Consider the following 13,331-nt stretch of genomic DNA (forward strand, 5'->3'; position numbering starts at 1 on the left):
GGTAGCTGTTACAGCAAGCCTGGCCACCCACAGGAGTTATTAACTCAAATGCTGGTAGGGATCAGCTTGGCAACCTTAATGTACATACTAGATAGTGTTTAACACAATGGGAAATATTAAAGCCTATGGTAAATGAAAAAGTACATAGCCAGTAAAGTGAACCAAATCCATCAAAGCTACACTTCCTCATGAGTTATGACTCCTGACTCCTAGTAGAAAGTACTAAGTCAACTGACATGCAGTTTCTCTATTTCTGTTGGAGGATTATTATTGCCTGAGATAATTTTAGTGAAAGAATACATTTAGACATTCTTTTGTAGACAGTTTCCAAATGCGCTAACATCCACGCTTCTGTACCTGATGTTCTTGCTGAATAAATTACCTAGGTACATTTGAGTATCTTTGTTATAAAAATAATTTCAGAGTTTGGTCTTAATCGTGTATTTGAATCCTTGTGTTTGGTCTTAATCATGCATTTGAATCCTTACAGGCTTCAGCTGTCATTTCTCTGGTATGCAAACCAGGCCCTTGGAGGAGAGATTCTAGGAAATGACATAGACATCTCTTGCCATATGGCTTGCACATGCATTTTCTGCATGCATGGTTAATTCAAGGGCATGAGAAAACACATGGAAGTTCTATTGGGCATAAAAATTCAGATGTTTCTTTGAAATGTTGACCTTAAGATGTTTAACACCTGCAGGATGCAGGATATGACAACATCTCCTAAAATTGCAAATCTTCATTGTAAATACGACTGGGAATGGTCATTTATGAAAGGAGGGGCAAGCTCATTATCCATATAAAAGAAATTCCCAATGAGGTAAATTATTAGAATAAAGATAGTTATCTCTTCCAAAGTGGTATTTTTTCAAAGTAAGCAAGACAGTTATTATAAGTAAAATTTCCATCATCTTACAACCTACACAAAATAAACAATGAACAAATAACAAAATTTTCAGGACCAGTCTTGTGCAACAGAAATAAAAATCATGTTTTAACAACTCTGTTTTCTCCTTTGCCATTACAGTAAAATGCACATGATCCTGGGTTTATAAACATGATGGTCTGTCATTCACTTAACTTGAAACTGTCCTGTGTAAGGAAAAGTATATGCCTCTAGGGACAGAAACACCTGTGACACTTTAGGCATAATTATAATTTTAATTGATATTATATGAGCTATATAAAACAAACTGTTTTATTTCCTTAAACCTCTGTTTACTCATCTGTAAATGGGTTTAAAAACACTGACGTAACAGGTTATTGCAAGTATCAAATGCCCTAAGGCAAACAAGTATGATTTGTAAATTATGAGATAATTTAGAAGCTACATCAACTAGTACCTGAATTTTAATCCTTCCACTTGTATGCCATATTTTTCAAACAATATATTTAGTAGTTCTATTTTGGTGGAGGTGTTGCCATTAGGATAGCCTATGGCAAGCCTCTGCTCTATGTTCTGAGCCTTAGGTCATTGCTGAAACAGAAATAGAAAGTGTGATGGGAAATGGAATGGAATTGTTAAAAATCAAATGTCAATAGTAATAACTAACTGTAATTGGTATTTTCTGAGAATTTTGCAAATGTACAAGATAGGCTACATGATTCTCTCAGCATTTTCAGCACCCTTACAAAGTAATTTAAAAAACTAAAATAAATCAACTCAGGAATATTGAATAAGCCAAAACAAAATAAGGACAGCTAGCAAAGCTGGAGCTACAAGGAAGATTTTCCCCTTCTGAGTTCATAAGATTAGACTATATATTGATAATAGCAAGGATAAATTTTTCATTGTATTTTTTCCTATGGCTAAAATAAATACAAACTCACTTTGTAAATATTTAAATTGTGCATGTGTATAATTGTGTGTCTTCATATCTGTGACAAGAATAGTTTAAAATATTAAATAGTAGTCCATCTTACAATTCACCCTTCAGGAAAAGTATTAGCAAAATTACTTAAGATAAAATTCTCAGCTTTATGAATTGGTGGGTGGAGAGTCCTGTAATATAAAGATCAGAGAAACACGGAAAGAACTTTGATTCATTTAAACTGAGAACACCACATAGGGACATCAGGAACCTGATGTGTGAATTACTGCTCCCCCATCTGGAGATTCAGGTACATATTACAAATGTACCATAATGTTCTTAAACTGAGCTCATACGTGACCTTTGGCTCATTCTCAATGTAGTTCTCTAGACAGCTAGCTGTCAGTTTCTTGATCCTGCTGCATGGCATGTAAACGTATTCATCACCCATGTCTAAAATTATCCTTTCAACTGCTATTGTGCAATAGACTCTCTTAAAATTATTCTTTAAAAATTAACAGTGCCCTGGTCCTGCCAGGAGTTCTAACTCATTTAGTATGGGTAGAAACCAAACTCCTAGCTGTTTCCTAGTGTTCTAGCTTACGATCACATTGAGAAATTCAGATTTGGATTGTGAATAGGTTTCGATACAAACTCAAAGAATAAATTCACATGGGCGTTTCTTAAGAGATATAAGTGAAAAATAAATTAATTAATAAAAATTAGTAAATATTGAATCAGACTCTAAAACTTATAGACTTGAATGTAACGTTTCTCCAAGGGGTTGAAATAGTTAAAAGTTGCAATGTGGATTAATGGATATTTCAAAGTAGCAACAAAGGTAACTTTTCCTTTTCTTCAAATGTTCAGTTACATATCTATACAGCTATATCTTCTTCATTCCTGCTCGTATCCATTTCTTATGACTGGCAATTACATCTATTAGGAACCATTCATGTTTTTACATTCTATAAAATTCTTAGCTAGGCATTGGTGGCACAGGCCTTTAATCCCAGCACTTGGGAGGCAGAGGCAGGCGAACTCTGTGAGTTCGAGGCCAGCCTGGTCTACAGACTGAGTGCCAGGATAGGCTCCAAAGGCACAGAGAAACCCTGTTTGGAAAAAAAATTCTTTACCGTATCTGTAGCAATTTCAATAAATGTAAAACAAAATGATAATTTGAACTAATATTAACTTTTTTCTTTGACTAAAAGACACACACACACAGCTGGGGTCTAATACTAGAAACAGTGACATTCTATTATTATTCCTAATCTGAAAAAAAAAAGAAAACCATTAGGAAAGAGTTTTGTACCACGGTGAAATGACAAGGGTATGTTCAGGACACTCAATGGTCTTTTGCTGAAACTACAGCGAAAATTGCCAGTTTCCACTGACATTCTTTAACAATTTAGCAGTTAGACTCTTTGAGTTACAAATCAGCAGATTTCATTTCAAACATCTGTGGACATTTAACTTAACCGGAAAATTGGCAAAATTATCCTAAAGGATAAAAGACACTTGAGAGTGATATCAGTCATCCATCATCTCTCACAGTCATTCCAGCCGAGAAACAGACTCAGAAAATTGGCATTGGGCTGGACTCTTGCCTTCTCACTATTGCCAAACTGCTTTCCTTTCTTTCAAGTGCCCCATGAGGTGTTTTCATGGTGAAAATTGCTCACATAAGCATTTATAGTGACTGACAGATGATCAATGCTAAGCATGAAAAAATGCTTCCAAGTGACCCCTCACCAAACTTGTCACTCTGATGACCCATGTCAAAAGAAAAATGTGACAGTAAGACAAGCTACAATGACAAATAGGAACAAAGGAATAAAAGAAAAAAATATAGCCGCTGAAGATGAATCGTCAGCACCAATTTTATTTAATTTCTCTTATTGTCCACCACTGTGTCATTGTTTTCTAAGTTGATGCTAGTTCACGTTTTACTATGAAACAAATAAAAATATTCGGTGAAAAGTATCTGTGACCAAACAGACAGTGAGTAAGTCATGGTAAAAGATAAACTTACCTGGTATTTGCTTTTTATGTTAATACTTGACATAATATATTTAAGAACTAACATTCTCCATAGTGGTTGTAGAAAGCTTTGGTGCTCCTGAAGGATTTCAGGGACTACACAGGGCATATAATATATACATATATATTATTTGTATATATGTATGTATATATTGTGTGTATGCACCCATACTATATATGTTTATCTAACTCATTTTCTTACGAAGACATAACAGATATTCCAATGTTATATGAAAAGGCTGTTAAAATGTCATTCCCAACTTTATGTTTGTGTGAGGTTGAGTATTTTCAATAGACTTCAACCAAAAGAACTTCATTCTTTTTTATTCACTCAGGTAGCAATAAGATTTATGGAAATATAGAGCAATGAGTTTATTATTTATAATTTTAATTTTGAAAATTTAGATTGTTCAGGCAATAGGGAAATGTCTGGAGAGCTACAAAGATGACACCAACTAACAATCTAAGCAACAGAGGAGAGGCACTCTTAAATGCCCTCTCCTGATAATGAGATTGATGACTAACTTATATGCCATCCTATAGCCTTCATCCAGCAGCTGGTGGAAGTAGAAGCAGACACCCACAGCTAAACCTTGAACTGAACTGGACTCCAGTTGCAGAGAAGGAGGACTGATGAGCAAAGGGGTCCAGACAAGGCTGGTGAAAACCACAGAAACAGCTGACCTGAACAAGGGAGAGTTCTTGGTTCCCAGACTGGTAGCTGGGAAACCAGCATGGGACTGATCTAGACCCCCTGAATGTGGGTGTCAGTGAGGAGACCTTGGAAATCTATGGGGCCCCTTGTAGTGGACCAGTATGTATCCCTATCATAGGAATGGACTTTGGGAGCCCATCCTACATGGAGGGATACTCCCTGAGCCTAGACACATGGGGATGAGCCTAGGCCCTATCCCAAAAGATATGACAGACTCAGAAGACCCCCTGTGGAAGACCTCACTCTCCCTGGGGAGCAGAAAGGGTATGGGATAGGTAGGATGTTAGTTAGCGGGGGGCAGGGAAGGAGGGGAGGGAGAGCAAACTAGGATTGACATGTAAAATAATCTTTCTAATTAAAAGTTTAAAAAAAGAAAATTTAGATTGTTTTATAAAATTATTTTGTTAAATAAACAAACAGGTTTATTATTGTTTTAGTTAAATGGTTTATTAAATAATCATGTTTTAAAGGTCTGAGCTCTAATTTTTAGTTCAGTACTTAAATAAAACCCACATAAACTAAAGCTTTTAGATGTCCCTAATAATTTTATATAAGGAACAAATGGCTGGATAATTCCCTTCTTAACTCACCTGTAAATACTATCAACTAATCTTGTATACTTCGCATCATTTGAGATTTTTCTTTTTCTTGAGAAGATAATTGTGTACCAGCACTGACATATTGGTTTCCAATATCATGATTCTATTAAAGGAGACAGAGTTTGCTTAGACATAGCTATCTCTGGGACATTGGCAGGAAATATTCAGGATAAGCCAGGAGGATCTTGCAGAGCTTTCCAGCAAAGCAAAGGCAAACAATAATGGTGGCATGTCAAAGGGCTGTGGAGCCACCTAACATAGCCCCAGTGACTAGAGATGGAGCAATTTAAGCAAAAAAAAAAAAAAAAAAAGGAAAAGAAAAAAAAAAAGAAAATACTGGATCATGACTCACAGTAACACTAATATACATTTGTTTAAATAAACAGACAAGGACAACAGCTGGTGAGATGGTTCAGTGGTAAAGGGACTTGTGTGAGGGCCTGGCAACCTCAGTATTATATCCTACAAAATAGCTAGAGAGAACTGACTCCTAAGAGTTGTCCTCTGACTTCCAAAGACTCAATATGGCACATACGCAGCATCACACACACACACACACACACACACACCACACACACACACACACACACACCCATGAGTAAAACAGATGAAGAAACAAAATCTCCTTCTTATAATTTGAATAATATGTATAATATATTTAGATACTCCACAATCAAGGAGTTACATAATCCTACCACATCATAACTATAAGCTTGTTTCCAAAGACCATGGAAACAAACAAGGAAGAATGAATAACTTTCTAATGGAGAATTGTTACAAAAATTATCTCTTGGTGGTCTTATGTAACATTCACATGATCAGATAAAAGTATATCTTACCCCTGTGCAAACAGGATCTCTTGATGCTCCTTTGTAACATTCACATGCATGGACATATCTGTGGTCTTTCTCCTAGAATCTCCTAACCCAGGGTGAGAAAAGCAGACATTTCTCAATAAAGCAGTACTCAAAAAAAAAAAAAAGAAAGAAAGAAAAGAAAACCCCAAACCTATGTACTCTTAATAATCAATGTACTAGATACTATCTATCAACTTGAATGGGGTAAGGGCATGACAGAGATGACAGAGGGTACCTAGAAGGACTGGAGGGAGTAAAGGATGATGGGAACTTAATGTTATTCCAAATGGCCATCCCCAAAATACACATACAAGTAATATTATACAGATGTGAATGTTGTACTAATATATTTAGGAATGTGTGTGCACATACATATATGTATATAACAACAATTTAAAAAGTTCAAGAATTTGAAAAAGAGCAAGGAGAGGTATGTGGAAGGGTTTGGAGGGAGGAAAGGGAAGGGGAAATGGTGTGATTATCATATCTCAAAAATAATTTTAAAGGATATGATTTAAGTGATCAGAAACAAGAAAAGGCTGGACAACTGTCACAACAAAAAAAGGAGAGACTGAAGGAGGCATGTCAACAAAATGCAAAATAGTATTCTAGGTGAGACCCTAGACCAAGAAAAGGCATTAGTTAAGGAAAAGAAAACTTAAATGAAGCATGGCTTTGGCTAGAACCAATACCCATATTGGTTCTCTAGTTATGACAAATGTACCATGTTGGTATACAGTGTTAATTAAAAAAAAAAAGAAAACTGGATACAAGGCTAAATTATTTGCATGGCTTTTGCTTTTTGGATGTTTTGTAGAACTAAAGCTGAACTAACAATTGAAGGCTTACTTTCCAAAGGGGAACATTTTGTCTGAGCTCTAAGGTAAATAAGCAGAAGAATAAATAATCATAGAAGATCTGTCATTTATCACTATCTTAGAACACCTGCATGAAAATCTGGGAAAGGAGCTCAACGAAAGAGATACCCGCACCTTTCCCCAAGAAGCCCTATTACAAGAACCAGGAAGAAGAAATCCTGAGATGCTTAATTCAAACAAGTCTGGACTCCACTAGTTAATGAAGATTGATACATTACTCTGCAAAAATATTTTCTGTGCCATTATTGAATTTTTAAAAAGAAACAAAAAAATCTGTCCAAGTAACAAACATGCAGTAGGTCAAAGAAAAAGAATGAATAAACTATAATAAATAATATATATGATATAATATATTATAACAATTCATAATCATGTTAATCAAAATTGCTTTGAACAATATCCCAAGTCAGTCCAAATGTATTTCCTCAATATTAAGCTAGTAGATAATTGATACATAAAACATCAGAAAAGTAATCATTAATTACCTGTCAAATTTTTAGTATCATCCTAAAATCATCTATGCTTTATCTTATTATGCCCAAAAGTACCTGGGGAAGGACAACTATTTCCATCTAATTTCAGCTCAATTTAGTTAATTTTAAGTGTCGAGTTCTTCTGCCTTCGTACCACAGCTGTTCCTTTTAAAGGAAATTTTTAGGAAGAAACAAGGATGTGGTACAATTGGAATGATGAAGAAAAAACATGTTCGAGTGATTGAGTGAGATAATTAACAGAGAGCAGTAGACTTTCACTCCCTTCCACATCATGCCTGCGACTTTCAACAATTCCAACAGCACCAATCCTTTATAGAGTATACCCTCAGAAATATGATGCACATTTGCAAAGCAGGTATGATAGAATGATAGTTAGGTTGTTTTCCAAGAATAATTTGAAATTTACAATGAAGTTGAGTTTTAATCCCTAATTTTCCTTCATCCTTTATGATTTTTGAAACTATACCAATAGGAAAAAATATGTTTAATGTACTCTCAACTTCTGAAAGATTTCATTTATAAAAGTTTTATTTACAAAAATAAAATAAATTCCTAAATATTTAACCTTGGTGAAAGTTGAATATTAAAATGTCTGAAAGTATATAACCAATTATTATTAGTCACAACTTATAATATTTAAACTTTTGATAGCTAGAATTATGATAAACATTAAACAACAGAAAATGGAGCTTCAACTATTCAAGTCCTTTGGATGCCAGGAAAAGTTAAATCTCTAACTACATGAATCCTGTCACAAGCATTTTTATGAATAGAAGCACCATGTCTTGTATGTATATGAAATTACAGTTACAGGAGTATTCTTTGAACTGATGGAAGCACCAATGATATGTTTAATGTAAGAACTCTACTTAAGATGTGCATATTAAACACATATGTATATGAATATATACATAATTAATATAGTAATATGAAATTAGGTATTTATGAAATTTAGACTCATTTTCTGTATCTCAATTTACCTTAAATTCTGAAAATTTCCTGTCTAATCATAAAACAGCAAAAACTTACTTCAGTCATTAGTGCCTCTTCATCCTTCACTGGGTTTACTCCTTACTTTGGGAAGGGAATATACAGTTCAGAACTTCAGATATTTTTCATCTTCATGGATGCACATGTTATCTTGCAGCCCACTGAGATGCTGTTTCCCAGACTATCTTCTGCCTTTCGGTTTATTCATGCATCTGGCAGTCTTGCCTTGAAAACAAAGCATTTGCCTATTACCTGCCTCTATGTTATGGTCACCACACAGCTATGAGTGTTGTGTGGGGAACCCTAGAGCGCTGCTTCAAGCCCACTTGTCACATGCCCAATGTAGATGCTTTGGTACCAAGCTGGGCCCCATAAACTATGGAGTCTTTCATCTCTGAGACTCTCTCTCAGAATAAAAAGAAATACACCATCATTTCGCTCTCAAATTTTACCAAGTCTATCAAGATTAAGTGTGTTTTATTTCTCTTGGGTTTGCCAATTAAGAGTGGAAAACAGGAAAAAAAAACTATCTGGTTTCCCTTCCTTGGTTCCATCCTTCCCTCTCTCTCTCTCTTCCTTCCCCTCCCTCCTTTCTCCCCTTCTTACCTTCTATCTGAAATCTACCAGAGACTAACACCTTGTTTCTCCCTCCATTTTCCCCAGTACTCAAGCTTACATATTTCTTTTGTACTGAGTGGGGATAAGAATACCTTAACTCTTCTTTATCTTGCTTTCCTTTTTTTTGTATTTTGAAACTTTTTAAATGGCAAATATTTGTAGGGGACAGTGTAAGCCACGCCTGCTAGAAGCTGGCTACAGGTATGCTCAGGGCTTGGTTAGGCATACCTGTAGCTAGCTTCTAGCAGTCATGGCTTACACTGTCCCCTACAATCAATACCTTCTAGACTGCACTGGATACAACTTACTCCATTTCAACTGACACTCGACCAGAGTTTCAGGTAGTGACTTCAATCAAGTTGAAGATTTCAACCTAGATCTTCAATCAAACAAATCCCATCTAACATGGACTGGATATAATCCATTAGAGACTTTCACTATACTAACATTTTCTTCCCACAGGACCCCACGAGGCTACTGCCATCCCATTTCAGTAGGAAGTAACTTGGAGGATGCTATATGCCCATGTTCCCCATTATTGTCTATTAGGGTAATGTAAGCATAGGTAGGAATGACCTTCTTATTGTTTATGGTTGGGATTGGAAGGAGGTGTTCAGGCCTGGACACCTCTTTTCAGATGACTTTAGGGTTTAGCTGATGTAGATATAGTTAGGATGTGTCATAGCAGATTATTGTATCTTCTTGTATTTCACCTTTATGATTGTTAATTTTGGATACTTTACACTGTTAAGCTTTAATCCTCTTTTAGACTAAAAGGGGAATGGTAGGGGATAGTGTAAGCCACGCCTGCTAGAAGCTGGCTACAGGTGTGCCTAACCACTCCCTTTAAGGTCGTGGTCAAGGTGAGGTCAGGATGACTCAAGATAGGGTTTAAAGGGACAGACAAGGCACAAGTGGACCCCTTCTCTCTGGCCGCCCTGCCTTGCTGCACTTGGCACGCTCTGGCTTGTGTTTGGCTGGTGTTTATCTAATAAAGGATATCTTAATCTCACAGGTTACAAAGCTCCTTCATTAAATATTATCTTATTTTTTGGTTGTGAGCCTAGCCTTTAATGGCTGAGCTATCCCTCCAGCCTGGCAAATATTATCTAAGAAATAATATGTTATTTTTCATGACTATTAGTTTAACAACTAGGGAATCAAAATATGTGTATCCCCAAAATTATTTTTCTTTAAGAAAACCTTCATTTAAATCATGCATAAGGTAAAAATTAATCCATTTTTTCTTCTCTTTAGCCAAGAGCTCAAAACATTAGATTCACTGTATATACTTGAAACTCTGTAACATGACATTCTCCTTTCTAAGCATTAGAGAGAGTTTTCTATCCAGCTTTTACTCCTGGAGTTAATGGTAGTAGTTTATAGTGAATATGCAATGGAGTTTATGTACTATAGCTGCTAAATTGCAGCTTAGGTAGAATGTACCTAAGAAGTCCAACTTGTTCACACATCAAACCATCTTATCTAATTGGCCCACTGAGAAAACAGTTCTCTTAAGCCATATCTTCTCCCACCCCCATCCCCTGAATGATGCTAATGAACATAAATCTTCCTGGCTTGCTTCTAAAGGTAGAGGCTTTTATTGGTTGTCTTCCTTTGTGCCATTCTGACACAAATTGCCTTCTGACAAGAGCAGGATCAATTAAGCTGATAACAGGAGAATTAGGTGGGAGCAATGGGAGGAGCCTCCACCATAATGTCAGGGCCCATTACTATGCTACTTCAATGGAATAAAGGCCTGTGCAACCTATTAAAGTCACTTGCCACAGCTGTTAGCTGTGCAGAGAAAGTGCTTAGGCAAAGACACCATGAATGCCCTTTGAAAGCAAAAGTGCTGACACCTTGCTGAGCTGAAGACAAGGGAAGAAGATGAGAGGGGACAGAAAGATGAGAAAATACTAAAAGCTCCACAGACACATTTGAATTGCAATTATACCATGCAAATATCTCTGGAACCTTCACAAAAAATCCTAATCTTTTAATATTTCTGAAAGTACATAAAGATGTTTATCAAGTCTACTTCTTATTAATCATAATTAAAAATCAGTTAGCTTCCATTAGTGAGAAGAGGCAAAGTAAGAATACCAGCCTTCATCCTTATTTAAACCAAAACAAAATTATAAATTTTAGGAAATATAAATGAAACTAATCTGTCCATTTTTCTAAGTCTTGGTTATTCACAGTTTATTTTGCATGTTTTTTCATATTGATACATGCCAGTGTATGATGCTTTATGATAGTACTATATTATAGAGATACTTCCTAAATAGAAAAAATGTATAACATATTATATGATTTCTGAATTTCAATGTTGGCACTTTATGTTCACTGTCTTTGTATAACTATCAGACATTCATAAATGTTCATTCCCTAAGGTCTCCTAATTAACTAACTACTGACAGTTTTTGAGTTCCTGTCTATGGTGGCTTGAAAGAAAATGGCCCCCAAAGGGAGTGGCACTATTGGGAGGTATGGCTTTGTTGGAGTAGGTATGGCCTTTTTGGAGGAAGTGTGTCACTATGGTGGCATATTTTGAGGTCTCTTTTGCTCAAGTTTCACTCAGTGACACTCAGTCCACTTCCTGTTGCCTGAAAGATGTAAAACTCTCAGCTACCTCTCCAGCAACATGTCTGCCTACACACTGTCATGTCCCACCATGATGATAATGACTGAACCTTTGAACTGTAAGCCACTCCAATTAGATGTTTTCCTTTATAAGAGTTGCCATAGTCATGGTGTCTCTTCATAGCAGTAGAAATCCTAAGAGACTATCCCTACAGCAGTTTGTAGAAGCTACTCCTCAAATAAATGTCCCAGTAGGTGAATTCAATTGTCCTGTAATTATTCTGTCTTGGAGTTATATGAGCAATAAAAATACAATACTGACTAGATGCTTTCCATATTTTATTATTTGGGGAAAGCATCATTGAGTATAGCTCACTTGGTAGCTATCCTTTTGTTCTAGCCTATAAAAGTCTCTAATGATGAAAATTTGTAATTAATATCAAGACAAAACAAGATCTAGAAAAGATAAGCAAGCATTTAATATAAGATTATATGAAAAGTAGTTGTTCATTTCGGTGAACATTATGATTTTTCTAATTATTCTTAGTAGTAGCTCTATTATTGAAAAGAGTTAACATAGTATTTTCACTTATAATAACTCTTTGAATCACTCTGAGACAATTAGCTAAGAAACCCACCATCAAACATGTTCTTATGCTTTCAGTTTCCTGCTGAGGAAATTTATGTAAAAGAGACATAGGGGGTAGAAGAAAGTATTGACATAGTCAATATATGATATATGCATGTCTAGATAAAATATCACATACAACCTTATCAACTTGTACAACTGTCTTGTTAATAATTAATTGTAACAATAAAAAGTGGTGGTACCACAGGTTGGAATAAGGATTAATATTCATTTAGATGTGCAATGTTATATATAGAATATATATTTCCTCTTTAAGATCATCTTCATTGAGTTATTTTAAGGCTGTTTTCTTGTGCTGCAGCTATTGGAATGTTCAGGTCTTGCTGTTGTAGGATAGCTGGGCTCTGGTGATGACATATTGCCCTTTCTGTTGTTGGCTGTGCTCTTACATTAGCATTTATCCTTCTGAATTTGTGATATTATAGGTCTAGATATTGATTCCTGTTTATCTTTGTTGGACAGATATTTCCTTCCTTGATTTCTGTTTCCTCTCTGGTCTTCTGGCCTAACTGGTAAAGGGTTCTGGTAACTGGTGAATCAGGTCCTGTAGGGTATCTCCACTAGGGTTTTGGGAGCCTTGGGTCTCTAGATCTGGCCTGGCCTCTAGCAAGCCTGGGTCTTCTTCTGGCACCTAGGACCAGCTTGGCCTCTGGTAGAGCTGCTGGAATTGTTCTTACAACTGGTGTAGACTGAGTCTGGGCCTATGGAGTCTTCCTGAATTCTGGGGAAGGGCTGGCCATGAGGTTGATGATGAGGTGGGAGGAGTTAGATGGCAGTGTGAGTCTTTGGGGAGCAGAATCCAGGCGGTGACTGCAGTCCAGCTGGCAGGCAGGTTACTAGCCTGCTCTTTGACTGGTGAGAGCTGCACCAAAAGAGTGGGGTTCCTCCAGAGTTAAAAGCGGGTCCCAGTAGGTTACTGGTGCTGAGATGGGAGGGGGCCAGCCACAGAACAGAAGAGTCACTCACCAATTGTAGCTGGCATGGTCATAATGTTATGATCAGTTCCTGATAACTAATATTTTCTTATTCTTCAGAAAAAAAAGAAGGCAAAAATCCATCATACTAAAAGAATTGAAAACACATTTAGC

General features: G+C 36.2%; 1 protein-coding gene across 4 annotated transcripts in view; it reads left to right on the forward strand.

Moving 5' to 3' along the window:
- LOC113834099 (protein SET) overlaps positions 1-13,331 on the forward strand; it is a 153,554-nt gene that overhangs the window by 25,535 nt on the left and 114,688 nt on the right. Inside the window, exon 6 of one of the 4 annotated variants that reach the window (XM_027401206.2) lies at positions 6,969-8,437. The exons of the other annotated variants lie outside the window; for them this stretch is intronic. Coding sequence (XP_027257007.1) covers positions 6,969-7,102 — 134 coding nt within the window. The 3' untranslated portion in view covers positions 7,103-8,437. Of the gene's footprint in view, positions 1-6,968; positions 8,438-13,331 lie in introns of those variants that run through there. 4 annotated transcript variants of the gene reach the window in all.

This window comes from Cricetulus griseus, chromosome 2, assembly GCF_003668045.3.
Source record: "Cricetulus griseus strain 17A/GY chromosome 2, alternate assembly CriGri-PICRH-1.0, whole genome shotgun sequence".
NCBI lineage: Eukaryota > Metazoa > Chordata > Mammalia > Rodentia > Cricetidae > Cricetulus > Cricetulus griseus.